The sequence below is a fragment of the Scatophagus argus genome, chromosome 7 (assembly GCF_020382885.2).
Source record: "Scatophagus argus isolate fScaArg1 chromosome 7, fScaArg1.pri, whole genome shotgun sequence".
Classification (NCBI taxonomy): Eukaryota; Metazoa; Chordata; class Actinopteri; family Scatophagidae; genus Scatophagus; species Scatophagus argus.
Window position 1 is genome coordinate 19,811,894 of NC_058499.1, and position 16,313 is coordinate 19,828,206.

General features: G+C 42.2%; 1 protein-coding gene across 1 annotated transcript in view; it reads right to left on the bottom strand.

Annotated features, from left to right (window-relative positions):
- The window catches only part of cdh13 (cadherin 13, H-cadherin (heart)), a 279,497-nt gene extending 264,237 nt beyond the window's left edge, over positions 1 to 15,260 (bottom strand). Inside the window, exon 1 of the mRNA XM_046394809.1 lies at positions 15,051 to 15,260. Within this exon, the coding sequence (XP_046250765.1) occupies positions 15,051 to 15,095 (45 nt within the window). The 5' untranslated portion in view covers positions 15,096 to 15,260. The remainder of the gene's footprint in view (positions 1 to 15,050) is intronic.
- Positions 15,261 to 16,313: the final 1,053 nt, after the last annotated feature.

A 16,313-nucleotide genomic window follows, 5' to 3' on the forward strand; every position in this document is an offset into this window, starting at 1 on the left:
TTGTGTGGCGAAAGCAGAGTAACTCCTTGGTAAGCAAAATTACTTCTTAAAAGCTTCTTGATTGTTTGCGCAGGAAAGGGGAGAAAGATGCTTCAGTTTTTTTCAATGAGATGGAAAAAGCGTAGGTGCAGAAAAAGAAAAACAAGAAAGAAGGATCATGGGAAGAACAAGATATACAAAGATAAAATGAACAAGATGAAGAGTTGAATAAGAGAAAGATGGACAACGAGGTGACTGGAAGACTTCTGACATTTCCAAGACAGAGCTGGCATATCAAGGATTAAGTCTGACCTGACAACTGAGAGCCAAACTGACTTAAACTCAGCTGAGCTGAATGAGAAGTAGCTTTCACAGCACACTGAAAAAGTCCATCTATATAGTGTTCAATAAGGAGGAGTCATTTTTGGGTTAGTACAAAAATGGCTAAAAACTAAATATTTACAAATTTTTAAGGCTTGGAAAGAAAAGTTCTCAGAGCAAGACTGTCTATTATTCTACCAAATTCCTCCTTTTCTGTGTTGCACCATCAGCTCAACCAAATCTTGATGACAACTTTTAAGATTTAAAAGCTGTAATGAATGCAGTAAATGATATGTACATCCAGTGTGCACATCAAGATGACTGTGTGAAAACATGTGTTGTCTTTAACCTGTGCAGCTGAAACAGGGTTCACTCCAGATGTCAGCTCTTTAAATGGAGCTGGAGAACAGCAGCGATGCACAGACATTTATTAGCACTTTGTGCATGTGTATGTGTGACAGCATGTAGATGTAGCCCTATGTGGGGAGAGAACAAATGAGGCATATGCCTGTTACCTCTTCTGATGGGCAACTGATAATAAAATATGACACCTATAACCCAAATGTATGTGATAAAAGATCCAGTGGTTCGTACTAGGGTTCTGTGAGGGCAAATAAAATAGCGGTGAATCCAGATGAACATACTCACACAGAAACACACAATAGTACATAATGCCCACATGTAGGGAAATCTGTGTTCAACTACAGACTTTCCTAAGCCACACAATGCAAGTCAACTACAGACATCATAGCCTATTTCGTAAAAATGGGTGGCATATGATGAAGAAACTATCCATCCATGTTCTATACCCACTTTATCCATCAGGGTCGCTGAGGGGCTGCAGCGTATCACCAGTCAATCACTGGGCCGACACACAAAGACAGACAATCACACATGCTCACACACTTGAAGAAGAAACCATCTGATCATAAACGTAGAACATGTACAGGACCAAAAATAAATGGCACTGAGGGTCCAAAATATTACAACTTGCATGGTTTATGTTCTTGCTGAGCCTCATAAATTATGTGATATTTAGCAACACAACAACAGATATCCAAGATGATCCAAGATCATCAGACTTATGACCAGTAAGTCCCAGAACACAGACGGGGTTGTTGTTGTGAGGGGGGAAAATCCACATTAGACAATGCTGAGGTGTTACCTGTTAAAAGTAAACGAAATTAAACAAAACTGTGGTAAAACAAACAAACAAACAAAAAAACAACAACAACAACAACAAAAGATAAAAAACACCATTATTCATTTACATTTATTAATCAGAGCATTTGCAACAAACACTCAAACGCAGCTGGGGAGGCGGATAAAAACAGCTATTTCGCTCTCACACCATTTCACAGCACAAATATCCACTTGCTTGTGGGGCTTACAGTAATCATATGTCAAAATATTTAGACACCAAAAAAGCATCAAACCCCATGCCGGTATGGCTCACGAGACATGCACAAAGCTCATGCTTCAGGCATCACTGTGTGTCCTGATCACTCTTTCTCTCTCTCTCTCTTCCTTGAATCAAATTTAAAATGCATCCAAAATAGGCAATGCTATTTATGAGTAACTTCATCTAAAAATGACAGAGGTCCCATTCTGGGAGGTCAGACCGTGTTCCAGCAGTATGCAGCACAAACTAAGCCCTGATTATATCTATGTAAATGCAGCAAGTTGGCCCATTTTTGGCCAATAAACAGCATAAACAGAATCAGATTTCTGTCTGTCCTGTCTATCTGTCAGGAGTGGGAGCTCCAGAATTTTTGACTGTAGTAGAACTGCTTTCCAGAGGGGCATGAGGAGTGTATGTATTAACATTTGCAATTCATGAAATATTTTCTGTATACTGTATGTCCCGTTGCCAAGTGCAAAGCTAGCTGGCATCAATATCTGCCCTTAAACTGTAGAAACTCTGTGACTTACGGTACTCCAGCAGCTTCATTTCATCTCAAAAACTGTTTAGCATTGTTATTGTTGTCTGTTTCTTTATTGACATTTATTTTTATTTCATAAATATGAACTGCCTTGTCAGTTCTGTTGCTTGTAGCCTGTAGGCTCTGGTGAGGCTGCTAATTAAAATCTAAAGCTGAAAATGTGTGAGGAGCAGGGGTGTGGGGCTCATAAAAAAGAACATAACGTGCATCTTGTATTTTTTGCTGTGTGTCGGTGTTAATAGCATTTAAAGGTTCACTTTGCACTGTTATCCTTAGACTATGCCTGAGCAGTATTTGAAAAAGAAAAGTTTGAAGCTAATATATCTGGCAATAGAGCACAAGTGGTTCAAGGATACATTGGCTGCTGCTACTAGCATAACAAACTTGAAGCCCTTACTGAACCTTTGGCAATTCATTTGCATTATGAATAATAAAGGTGCCAGGATTTCACAAGAAGAAGAATCCATTGCATGAAAAAAACAATATCTCTGCCTGTTTAAGATAACTTTTTTTAAAAAAACTGTCTATCATGTGTCTGATAAGGTTATAGGAGTCCAGTGCTAAATCAGTGTACTCTTTTAAGACCTCATATCCATGTCTTAAGTGTATAGCCAAACTTGCACTCCTTCCAGCAACATGTATTTTCATACAAAATCTCAAAAAATAAAAAATAACACCATAGCTGTTCTTTAATTAATTGGTTTTAACAATAACATTTGAGTGATTATAGATATTCAAAAATCTTATTCTCATAATATTATAAAACTAGATAAAAACTCATAACTACATCACACACTTCCTTACTTCAGCAAAACCATCATGTCTGCTCTCCCACACAGTCATTATCATTTCTTGGCTAAGTCAAGTTACTTTCGAACTTGAGCATAGAACGGCAGAAGCAGATTCCACCCACCCACTGCAAAAACAAAGGTAAGTGTTAACGTCTCTTCACATTCAGACTAGGAGAGAGAATAAATTGTCTATGCTTTTGATGTTAGGAGTTATCAAGAAGCACCCGTGGTGCAGTCAAACACTTGACATGTGCATTACCTTTTAAAGTGTTTGGTTTGTGAATGTTTTCAGAAGGCCATATTGGTGGTGAATGTTCAAGTCCTATTATTAACCATAAATCTTTGAGGACACCTGAATGACTCCTCTGTCTCAAAGAGCTACATTATCAAAGCTCAAGTGCAATCTTTTGTTTGTGCTGTATCATGTTTTATGGTAAGTAAAATGTTTGGGTGAGAGAGAGTCAAAGAGGTCTCACAGCTGTTAGAGTAAAACAATTGGAAATGCACTCACACACACACACACACAAAACCTAAATACTGAGCTGTTCAAACATTGTTAGCTCCCATTCCTCTCAAATGACTTTGTGCTCTTACATCTACTAAATCCTATTGCTAACTGCAAAGTCCTGGCTGATCATTGTAGCTGAATTACAAGCTGAAAGCATGATTTCTAATTGCAGCCACGCTGCTCAATAGTGCTTTCACTGAAGTTAACTGCTCTGAACGGCCAGTGGCCACATCTGTATTACAAGCACAGACGCTCCTCCTGTACATTACTCTACTCTATTACAAGCTGAGTGTTGTTATTCAGTGTATTGTAGTGCTGTATGCTAGTCATTAGAGCTGCAGAAACATTTTGGCCCTTTCCCCGAGAACCTTTTCTGTCCATAAGCAACAAAATCCATCTACCAGCCAAGCCAAAGCTTACTTATTAACACATTATGTCTTGTTTGTTCAATCTGTGGAAACAACAAGTTCTGGTTTTACAGGGTCATGCACTGGATTTCTTCTTGGTGGGTAACTTCCTTGTAGTCTTTACAGTTCAATATCTGTTTGCAATAAACAAATGAGATATACTGTGTTAACTGTTGAGCTTTAGTGGTGCTGGTGGGTGGATTGTTTTGCTTTGGAACCAGCCTAGCTGATTTTCCCCGCTTCCAGTCATTATGCCAACCATCTCATGGCTGTAGTTTCATATTTGATGCATAAACACAAGAGTTGATTCAATCCTCTCATCTAACTCAGCAAGAAAGCACATAGACATATTTCAAAACCTGCAACTCATCACTTGTGTACCAACCAGTCATTTATCCATCTGTGGATAATGTTGTCTACATGCACATATAATTTTGAACAACAGATTCTAACAGGCGCCATCACAACAAATTCACCAGAAAATAACACAATAGCTAGTTTATCATCATGAGAATTTTCAAACTTTTTTGATGTATTTTGGTGGTGACGCACTATAAGTGTCTGCATCGGACAGTGAGAGGCTGCCTGCACTGTAAGAGAGCCATACTAGGCCAAGGCAGAATATCATAAATCACAGGTAGAGCCGTGTTAATTTAAGTCCATGTCCTCTGTTGGTAGGAACACACCACAGTTGTAATGAATGTTCATGTTGCTGTCCTGAATACTCAAGCATAAGATGCGGCGAAGCTCTACAGATAAAAACTGTTGCACAGAAGCCAAGGTACAGCTTAGACTGGAAATCTGAAATGTTAGCAGGTATTAAACATCTACATTACTCATGCAGATTAAGTTTTAAAACAAATCATCATACATTGGTATGTGTTAATGCCTTCTCTTACAAAACAGGTAAAATTGGCTGAATAATCTCATCAGCAACACAACATTTCTGTATAAATCTGATTGCACCAACCTGAAATGAAAACTATTCCTCTACAAGGAAACCAAAGTGAAGAGAAAATCTTGGTTTCATAATTTATTGAAACATTATGTAAATGTTTTCAGCAATTTGACTTTAAAACCTGAAGGTTGCCAGTTCTGAATAGAAGTTATTTTATAACAGAAGTAGCCAGTCCTCTCCATTTGTGGTTGATTAAATCCCAAAGACAAAAAAAACCTCTTAGTCAAATAGTCCAGGTGCCATGTGTACACAGACACACTCTAGCTATGGCTTAAAAGGACACTCTCCTTTCTCCTCTGGCTCCATTAGAAATAATTATCTCTCATCGATCTTTCAAACTCTCTGTGGAGCAGTAACATAGGCTTGTACTGTCTCAGCCCTCAGCTGTCTGTCAACAGTCTGTGTGTGTGTGAGAGAGAGTGAGAATGTGACCTGCACATCCCAGGTCTGTGCTGTACACTGTTTGGCTTGTGACAGCCTGCTAGAGTTCCTGTAATTCTGTAGGTGGCTTGTCCCAGCACAGCAGCAGAGCGTGTCTCCTGGTGGGACTTTCAGAGAGGCAGAAAAGCCCTCTTTGAGCAGGTCAGTCACACAGGGCCCTGTAATGGTGAATGCACTGATAACCGGCCACCCAGTGTGACTCCAGTGCAGCGTGAAAAACCAAGCCGTCAGTATGGAAGCCACTGCAGTGGAAAATTGTGTCCAGTAAAGCGTGCATGTGTGTGTGTGTGTGTGTGTGTGTGGTTGGGGGGGCAGTGAAGACATGCAATCCTAATGAAAATCAAATCCAGTCAGCTCGCTCCTCAGAGAATTTCTGCAGATCTTTCTGCAGTTCTGCAACTCCCCTATAGCTGATAAGTGAGGTGAAGTTGAGATAATGAGAGGGGCAGAAGCCAACTCTGTAATATGGTTGCATGTCACTCTCATCAGGAAAACTTTGTATATAGCCCTTTCATGAATTGAAACAGTCTTGCTCAGTCGCACGCATGAGATGGTGGCAGCATCTCTATAGAGATCACTACAGTCACCTTAGCAGGACCTCAGCCAAAGCCACAGTCTCATCTTTACCGTCATTACTGCTGCCTCAGCCTTCCCATGAGGTTCACAGCACAACCAACTTCAACAAAAGCCCTGAAGTGTACTAGCAAATGGCTATCCAAGCACTTATCCAAATGGATTGAGAGCTACGTGCCCTAAACTCTGTGTTTTAATTACTTCAGGTCTGCAGGACAATTTCCTGCATCCATCACCCAATGCAGGAACTCAACTAAGGCAGTCTCAGTTCTTTCAGAAGAATCTCTTTAAATTAAAGTTTCCACAAATAGTAGGTCCAGATGAGTATATATGCACATGAACAATATATAAATTTGGATGCTAATGGACTTCCACAGGGCATTAACTGTGGTGGGCCAGGCTCTCTCTCTAGTGTAGCGTTGTCAGTGTGAATTGGATCACTAAAAGAAAACACAAGACAGAGTGATCAAAGACATTTCTGTCTTGAGTCGAAACCTGTCACATCTGTCTTTCAAGTCCCAGCAATGTTTCATTTCCCCCAGAAATAGCCTATGGCCTCTTAATGACTAACACACGCAGAGCTTTTGTCTATGGTATCAGAGCAATGTGAAGAAGTAGCTTTGTAGATGAGAGACCTTTCATTTTGAATGAAGAAAGTTCTTCACTGTGTATACATATGAAACCGAAATGTATTGAAAGCGTCAAATCTAGCAGCTCCACAATCCTTCCTGGCCTGAATATTTCATAAAAGTAACATCAAAGTGAGTTACATCAGGATACCACTAAAAGACGGTTTCAAACAGATTCAAAATATTGTAAAATCAGTACATAAAGCTGTCATGGATGAGGGTATTACCAATCCAATGGCGTCCTTCTTGGCTTGACTTTCTTGCCTACTTAATTCTTTCATCATTTAATTCATTTGTAAGCTCAAAGCCTTGGACTTGCCTGCGTTAATATAAGATAAACCTCAGAATGGAGGATGACATTAATTGTGTCTAAAGGAATTGAAGTAGCAGCCCTCTCTGTCAGTGGCGGCCAAAAGTTGGCTCTCACATTCCCCCCACACACTGACATCAAAAGCAATAAGTGGGAAGAGTTATTCTAATTGCCTTGAAGCGACCTGTCTGCGTAGGCATCAATATAGTACTTTGTGTGCTAGTTTCAAATGAGTCCTCCAATTCCTGTCTGTTTCTTGACAGTCAGGTTCAGGAGTTTAAATGGCCACTCTACCTCTGTAAAGCACCTTTGCAAAACACTCCTAACAGGGACAATGTTTCCATAAATGCACAAGCAAACATGCATACAGACCTACACATGCACACACACACACAGTTTAAACACTAAGTGAGTTTGAGTGGCAATTATCATTGACAACTCTTCGAAGAATAGCTGGCATTTTGTCGCCATCTAGGCAGCAGGGGAGGTACTGCGCGCATCAGTGCAGACAAAAACTTTGATTTCTTCTCATCGGTCAAATATTTTCCCTGCCTGAACTTTCCTGCAACACTGAATGACGGATAATGTAGGATGAGAGAACAGACAGAGAAACAAAGGGCAAAAATCAGATATAACTGCTATGCTCTCTTGTGTGGATTACCTGCTGACTGATAAAAGGAAGAAAGACTAGAGATACATTCAGGAGAGGAATTGAAGAAAGGGAAGTAGGTAAAGAAACACTGTGGAACAGCAACGAGAAAAAAAAAGATAAAATGAGTAAGCTGGAGTGATTTCTTGTAAAAGTCAAGAAGACCTTCTCAGCTATCTGTTCAGTTCAACAGCAATGAGGGATTTGATTACTTCAAAGATACTTGCTGAACATGGAGAGAAGTGTAAAACCCCAGAGTCATGTCGAGAGAGAATGAAAAAGTAGAGCCGTCGCCTTCAAACAATCACATCATGTGCTCTGAGAGTGGAGTGGCACATCAGAGGATGAGTTTCCAGCGGAGGTTTTAAAACACTGTTAAAGTCAAGGTGATGATACATCTTGCATGATTATCCAAGTTTAAGAGCATATGTAGCCTTTTCAGCTACCCTGATATTTGCAAATAAATAAAAGGATAAAAATAAAAGTAAAAAAATAGGTGCAGCCCTTTTCATCCTTTAGACTAACGCAGCATTTGATGTGATTTTCTCACACTAACCTTGAGATCAGTTCTGAATCAACTGAAAAATAATGCATTCAGTACAAGTGTAAACAAGAGTTATTATGCAAAGCATTTAACAATCACAGAGGATTAGCAAGTGAGAAATGAGAAGCTTTTCAAAGTGCACTGGTCAGCAGAAGTACTTGTGTGTGTGAGAGAGAAAGAGAGAGAGAGAGAGAGAGAGAGAGAGAGAGAGACACAGAGAGAGAGAGAGAGAGTACAGAATTCACCCCAAACAGCATTTATGATTAATCAGGATGATGCAATTCTCTGCCACCAACTAATCTTCTATTCCTTCAAATTGTTGTTAACCAAATTTGTCTCGTATGGCATACATAAGTATATACATACAGACAGACAGACATTGCAGAATAAATGCAACACTTGAATCAACACCTTTCTGTCACAGGATAAGCAGACACTCAGTGTGATGAGTTTCATAAAGCTCAGATATATTTCAGGGCTTATGTGCTAGATTGCATTACACTGTGCAGCTGTTCCTATTTTTCTGGGTTGGTTTTCGGTGCTCATTTTCACCAACATACTATAATAATTTACCCGCCTTTTGGCATTTGTGTGTTGTATATTGTCTGTTTATTTCATTGTAAAGATTACCTAAGCGGATGCTGTTCATGTTTGAAATGATTTTCCTCTAGATGTATCCGAGGTATTTTGAGTTTGAAAAACTCCATATTATCGTGATAGAGGTAGACTAATCTGAATGCAATAGTGCGAGGTATGTATACCACAGGTCATGTTTCATATATTTTCAGCTGAGTGTTCAAATATACGCTCACATTTTATCTCGTTTTTTCTCATTAAATGTGCCAACCAGAAAAAAACATCTTTGTTGAGAACCTCAGACAAAACATGAGAGAAAAAAACTTTAAACTTCTTTTAGGTGCTCATCTAAATTTGAATGTAAATCCTAATTGGGCTAGGTCAGGTTGAAACCTAGTGGTGTGTTTCCACCCCGAGGTGCTTATTACAGCACAGTGGGTAACTGTTAGCATTTTGAATTTTCCTCCCCAGTGCTCCATTTAGTTTGCTAACTGCGAGTAAATAAGAAGGCAGGAAAAAGAGGAGCCCATGTCTTTTGCTTCCTCCCCTGAATGAGAACATGCAGACGAGAACACCGAGTGTTTGATTTATATCTGTTTCAGTATACTTGTCACCTAGCAATTTAGCTATGTTGTGGCCAGGGACACACCGCTGTAGTAGGGCCCATTTATCTACAGAAACACTGGTAGGGAGCAACTCAAATACCAACACACTCATGAAAAATAGATCAAGTTCAGCTGGCAGAAATCTCCATCACCCTCTTTTGACCCTGTGGCTATAATTAACAATGCAGTCAGTGATGAAAAGCCAGTTATTCAGTGACCTATGCTAAGTGGCTCTTATTTGTGACTCAAGAATGGTCTGCAACACTCTAATCTATTACCTTAACCAAATAAAAGTGCATCACACCAACAATGGGGCACTCCTCGCTGAAAGGCTAATGCAACTCACAATATCATCGCCTGCCACTATCATCAGCAAAACCACTCTTGTGGAAGAAATAGGACCCCACAGTACCAGCGCTTTTACATGAATACTCCCACTGTGCTGCTGGCGGCCTCACACACTTTGTGGCAATAGAGAGGAGTCATCACAATCATGCTGAAAAAGAAACTTGTGCCTCCTGCCAAACATAGGCTCAAGCTTGAGAGTGTGTGTGAGTTTGTGTGTGGTGGTGGTGGTGGACATTTGTGGATGTTTGTGAGCGTAGCAAAGAGACAGACAAACAGAGTGGGTGAATAACTCATGAATATCTGTAATGTGTTACAGAGAGTGTTTGTTGGAGCTGATGGTGGAGGAGGAGGAGGAGGACGAGGAGAAAGAGTGAGGGAAGGTGCGCGAACCATGTCTCTCTCTTCCTCATGCAAACACACACACTTCAGATTTGGTGTGTGGCCATCAGGGGATTGCTTTTCTTTCAGCGGTTATCTCTACCTGGCTATCTACGTATATGGCTCTTTGTCTGTCTGACACCCATTTTATCTGGGTGCTTGTCAAGTGAAGAAAAAAAAAATGTGTGAAAGCGTGATCAACTGGAGGGACAGCATCGCATTGTACGGCTGTGTCCTTCACACATGGTTACTGAGGCCTTTTGTGTGTGTGTGTGTGTGTGTGTTTGTCTCCTCTCTGCTTTCTCTGCACACTAAAACTCACCAGCACTCACAAATAAGCCATTAATCCACTCTCCTTGGACGCAGGGTTTTCTCTTTTTCCCCCCACTTGGCACATTTCGCCATTACACCACGTGGTGTTCATTGGCGTTTTGCATAATTAGGCCACTTATATCAAATACAGGCAGTTACTAATGGAGCGCTAAGGGTACATATTTACTTTAATTGCTACTCTCTCTATCTTTATCCCTCATCCTCCCTTGCTTCATCCTCTTCTCATCGACTCGGGAGAGCGTGGCAGCGATGTCAGGGGAAAGAAGATTGAACAAGACTGTGTTTCCCTCAAAGGTCACCCCCTCCCACAGAGGAGTTAAGATAGCATTTGACCTTATAGCCTATTACAGCGCAGTGCTGCTCGGCCACAGTCACAGGGGAACACAGATAAATTTTAAAAAAAGAAAGTCTTCAGAATCTTGAAAGAAAAAGAAACAGTGTACGTGTGTGTGCATAATCATAAAATGAGTATTCTATTTTTTATATAAATTTTTTTTTCTTTTTGGCTTGTTTTTCCTTTTTTTGTTTTGGTTTGTTTTTTTTGTTTCTTTTTTTACAGGAAGCTACAGTTAGACGTTTTCAGTCAATAACGGCTGAAAATGAGAGAAAAAACTCCAAAGAGCACTGCAGCACGCTGACTGTGGTTGTTGGTGTCCTTTCAGGAAAAAGCTCAGATAAGTAGAATAGGAAGGAGACTGAAATCTCAAAGCCCCCCACTAAAAAGCCCATTTGCCAGCCAGTTGTTATAACCACAATAACACCAGGGTACATTTAGACAGCAAAGTTTAGATTGGTATTGGGCTGCTTTCACTTGAGCCATTTCATGCTCTTTTTATTCTGAGTGTTTTTGTGTCTCAGTAGGCTGCTAAATTGCAAACTTCTCTACAATTTTTTCAAAACTCTAACCCTTTATTCCAGCAGCTTGACTATGGGAGCTGAAACACCAGGCAGCAGCTCGAGGGGAGACGAGGGCAGAATAAGAAGAGATCAAGAACGTGTGAGGAAGGGTGAGGACATACAGGGGAAGAGAAGATAGAAAGAACAAAATCATCCTGCCTTAATGAGTGGCATTCCTCATTAGTGTCATCATTAGGCTTTGTAGTGTGTCATATTGTTGCTCCTTCACCAGACTACATTATAAAAAGCCCATCACTGAAACAGCACGTGGTCACAGAAGGATGGCAGGTCTGAAAAGACACTTCACATCCAGAAAGCTTCTTGGGAGAAACAAGAGGTCAGCTGGGGGTCTTCTCTGAAAGGATGAATCGCTGTAACCAGAGAATGACATGACAAGGCTCCATGTGTGCAGTTCATAAAGAGGCATAAACAGGAAACCGCGGGAAAGTGCAGGAAGGGCATGTGTTACCCTCTGTAGAGGTTGATTTGACTGAACAATAAACCTATCGGGAGATAGGATTAGAAGTTACTCAACCTAGAAATGGAAAACCGATGGAGATTAAAAGAGTATGGTGCTGAACACAGCACGGACTGCTGTTGAATATGTGACTGCTTTCATATCTCACACCTGTTGCTGCACTTCTGAATAATAAATACTGCCGACATACTGGGAATGGCCATGTCCTCTCTCTTTTTGATAATTCTAGATCAATGAAGTGCTTCTAGGACTGAGTGAGGCAGGGACTTAAAAGGGGGGGGGGGTCAGAGAGATGGATTGTAGCATGGGAGTCTGTGTCGGGCATCTCTGGACTTGTACATATGGGTGTTTGTGCATGGATGTCACAACAACGTCAGCCATGTCTGAGTAACAAGAGGACACCATGGCAACTGTCTATCTTCAGCACCACACTTTATTTTTCCTGCAGACCACGGCATCCATCCTCCATCTCTCTCACGCTCTCTATCTCTCCTTCTCTCTCACGCTCTCTATCTCTCCTTCTCTCTCTCTCTTCCTCAGTGACTGCAGCAGCTTAAACAGGAACTTAAAACAGTCGATTGGTCACTGTGCCTATAAACGTCCACGACAGCAAATCTTCCTGGAGACACGCTCAGGTGCGAGCCCAGACTTTAAACTGTGAGTTCAGCTGTCATCCACTGTCTACTGGTGAGACAAAGAGGGGGAGAGAGAGAGAGAGAGAGAGAGAGAGAGAGAGAGAGAGAGAGAGAGAGAGACGCAAAGAAGAGGAAACAGAGAGAGAAATTAAGAGTATTTTGAGGAAATAAAAACTGGATGAAGGCTGCTGGTTCATATTAATGTAAACTAGTTTCACAAGGTGAAAGGATGTAAAAGCTGATGGTGTGTGTGTGTTTGTGTGTGTGTGAGGAAAGACAGACAGAAAGAGAAAAGAAGAAGGAGGAAAAAAAGGAAATAAAAATCCGTGCACCTGCAGCTCCCAGCTGTGTTGTGCTTATTCTGAATCATTGCTCCACCCGGAGAAACTGCTTAACGTTTCATTTGGAAAACAAAGATTTATTGCCAAGGAGGGGGTTTGCTGCTGCTGCTGTGTGTGTGTGTGTGTGTGTGTGAGTACATGCGCATGCACTCATACATGGGTATGTGTGAGGAGGCTGTATGAAGAAGGTGGGTGTGTATGGCAACTTATTGCGGAGAGGAGCTTGGCTAGCTACCTGAGCATCTGTAAAGAGGAGCACCTTTTTCAAGCCCACACTCTTTAACGTGGCGAGTTTGAACGTTCCTGTGATTCTGAGAGGAAACTAAATCAGCTTTTACAATTTTCTTCTGGATGATCAATCAGGTGGGCTGAGTATTGTACTTACAGGTTGCATACAAATATGCATGTGGAAAGAACGAGCTGGAAAGCTGAGGGTTGGATCAGTGGAGGGGAAAAAGGTGACTTACGGTGTACGTTTTCGGAGGATCTCAGTGGAAATATTTACAGCTAACTTCTGGTGGGGGACAGCCAGAGGATTTAGATTTCCCCATGGAGCTGGGTCAGCCTGTAAATCAGCACTATACATCTAACCTGCATGAGATTTTGCATTTTGTTTGAGTGAGTTTAACTGTCTGTCTGTGTGTGTGTGTGTGTGTGTGTGTGTGCATGTCTTCAAGTGAACTTTCACAGCAGCAAGTGCATATGTGGACATGCAGATTAAAAAAAGAAAAGTTCAGAAGGCATTTCATCAATCTGTCTCTCATTGGGTAGTGAATGAATCTAGTCAGTGGAAAAGCATCCTCAAAAAGTAGCAACACAGGTCTGTGTGCAGAGGTGGGCTCTTTGTGCAAGAGGGAGCAGAGGCTAATCAATACCACCGAGAGTTAAATCATTTCTTTGTAGGCACTATTAGCCTGAATCATGATGGCCTCACATCAGAAGATCGAACTACATCGCGGAAATGAACCAGTGGCTTATTCAATTAAAAATGAATAATAAACACCAGAAAATGTGCACCAAGCCTCCACAGGTCAAACAAGAACTATCAAATGAGCTGTGTTGTCTGTGGACCCTCAATGCATCCAGAGGGGAGAGAGAGTGAGGTGGGGGAGAGGAGAGGGAGAGAAGCAGCACAACAGCACAGTTTCCCAAATGAGCTGTTTGCCTGCCACGCTTCGGGGCTCTCCCATTGTTCCCCTGTTTGGAAATAGTCTCAGCTTGGTTATTTTAAAATTAGCTGCCGCTTAAACCTTCACAGCGTGCCACCAGAAGTGCCACTGTCATTAGTGAGAGTACACAGAGGTGACATCTAACGCTAATCTGTAGTGATCTTCATGTAAGGAACCTGCGTCTGTTCTGGGTCAGAGGTCAAGGCACCTGGAAGAAGAGGAGCATCCTTGCAGCTGGATTAGTTCTCGCTCAAGGGCGCATCCGTGGGGGCTGACGGTGACCTGATGGTGTGGTTATTCACATCAAGAAGAAGACGAGTGTTCAGAGATGTCACAAAACCTGGCCCTAGCTCCAATAGAGTTGAATGGCAGAAACAACTGCTCCCAGGAACCTGTCTATCTCTCATATTAAAGTCGGATCTAGCGGGCGATTGGCTCTAACACAGTGGGAGAATTAAGGTTTTATTAAATATCCCGAGAGAATCCACGTCCACGGAGAGCAATAGACTGAGTGAAATACCCAGCGAGACGCCACAAATAACACGGCAGAGCGGCCAAGCCAGCTCTCTGCCTCCCTCACACCCCCCGCCGCCTCTCTCTCTCTCTCTCTCTCTCTCTTTCTCTCTGTCCTCCACTCCTCTCCGCCATCCGCCTGTGTGCTTCCCACACACACATACTCACAAGCCCAAAGAAACGCTCAAGTTGGTGGCTGAGCAGAATATAGATGCGACAGGAGACGGAGCAGTGATTAGCACATAGACGTAAGATAGACCCTGCGCTCTCTTTCTCCCTCACCTCCTCATGTCCAGTCTCTCCTTCTCTCCCTCTTTCTCTCCTTCTCTTTCTCTTTCTGTTCTCGACAAAATGTGAAAGGCAAAGTGAGCAACCACCTCAGCTCGTCAGACCCAACAAGCCCGGGTCCCCGAACTCGGTGCCACACATGCCAGCCGTGCGCACAGAGGCACTGGACGGGGATAAACTTGCTCTGGCGCGGCACGGACGGAACTGGCAGTGCAGGTGACTACTGCTCATGACTATGTGCTCTATGTGCAGACTCGGGACAAACTTGACAAGCCATCTATACGTGCCAAGAACACAAGAGTAGCCCGAGTGAGACCAGACGGATGCTCCAGAAAAAGAGAAAGACAGAGAGAGAGTCGGGTCGTGAATTTGTCTCCAAATCCAACGCACTCACACACACACACGCTCACACATCTCCCTCTCTCTCTCGTCTTACCTGAAAGACGAGGAAAGCCAAGAGGATGCGGACTCCAATCTCCATGGTCGGTTCAATTTCTCTCGGTGTGAAACAGATTCAAGACAGGGTGATATAGGCTGGGTCAGCTCTGCTCATAATTCCACTGTCCAAGCGCCGGAGAGAGAGGAAAGCCTTTCGCCGCGAGCCGCCAGCTGCCAACTTCCCCCAAATACAACTGCAGTCTGATCAGCAAAGCGCTGGATAGTGAATCCGAGACCACAACCAATAGATTTATGAGGAGGGTGGGGGGGCGGAGGAGGTAGGGCTGAGCAAGAGGGGAGTGGTGGCGGCGGCGGTGGAGGTGGTCTCTATCTAAGTGGAGGGTCAACATCGCTAATTTTGTTGTGGCCAGTTTTTAGGCACCCAGTTAATTTTATTTGCGGAGTTTTGAATGATCGGCAGGTGCAGCAGCAGGTTCGGTGGATCAATCAGCATCACTCGCAGCCTGTCACCCTCCTCATCTGACAGGTTAATAGCCACGACATCAGCACCCACAATAACCATAACCTTTCTTTTAAGTCTTTTTAAAGGTGGTTTACAGTTTCAGTCTTATGTTCCATGTAAGAGTGAGGGCGCTCCGGAAGCTTCCATTAAACTCATCCTGTGCATGAATGCACTCAATAGCGGCGTGCCTGCGGGCACCCGGAGAGAAAGAAACTTCAGTAATGACACATTTTAGCATTGTGTAATATTATTATAAGGAACAAGACTACAGGTTACAATCTTGTGAATAATTCCTGACTTTAATATTTACTGCGAGATTTCATTTTTCATTATGCTTTTCCTTCCTCCTAGCTCTCTAATGAATTGTTAATTTGTGTGGGGAATTTTATTTGGTTGTTTGTCAGGGGAGCGTTTTCTTTCCAGTCGGTGTGTGCACCTCAGTCTGAGGGCATCTCTCCCCTCTGTCAATGCATGACAAGGGGGAGAAATGCCCCCCCATCTATCTGTCTATTTCTGAATCGTTTTGCATTTAGAGTGAATTAAATCAAACTTTCTCTGTTGTTACTGTACATACTTTCCAAATGCAAGATTTTACACTTCTACATAAATGGGATCGATACTGAAATGGCATTGCGACTAAAGATTATTTTCAGTTTAGTCCCCTAATGATATCTTGTGTAATATCTTGCTGCTTGACTCTTAAACACCAAAAGCGGCTGAAAGTAGCCCCAAACAAATGAACTGTTTCCTCTTGTTCGTGTAATATTTGCTAAAATCTACAAGGCTTTTTCAGGAAGT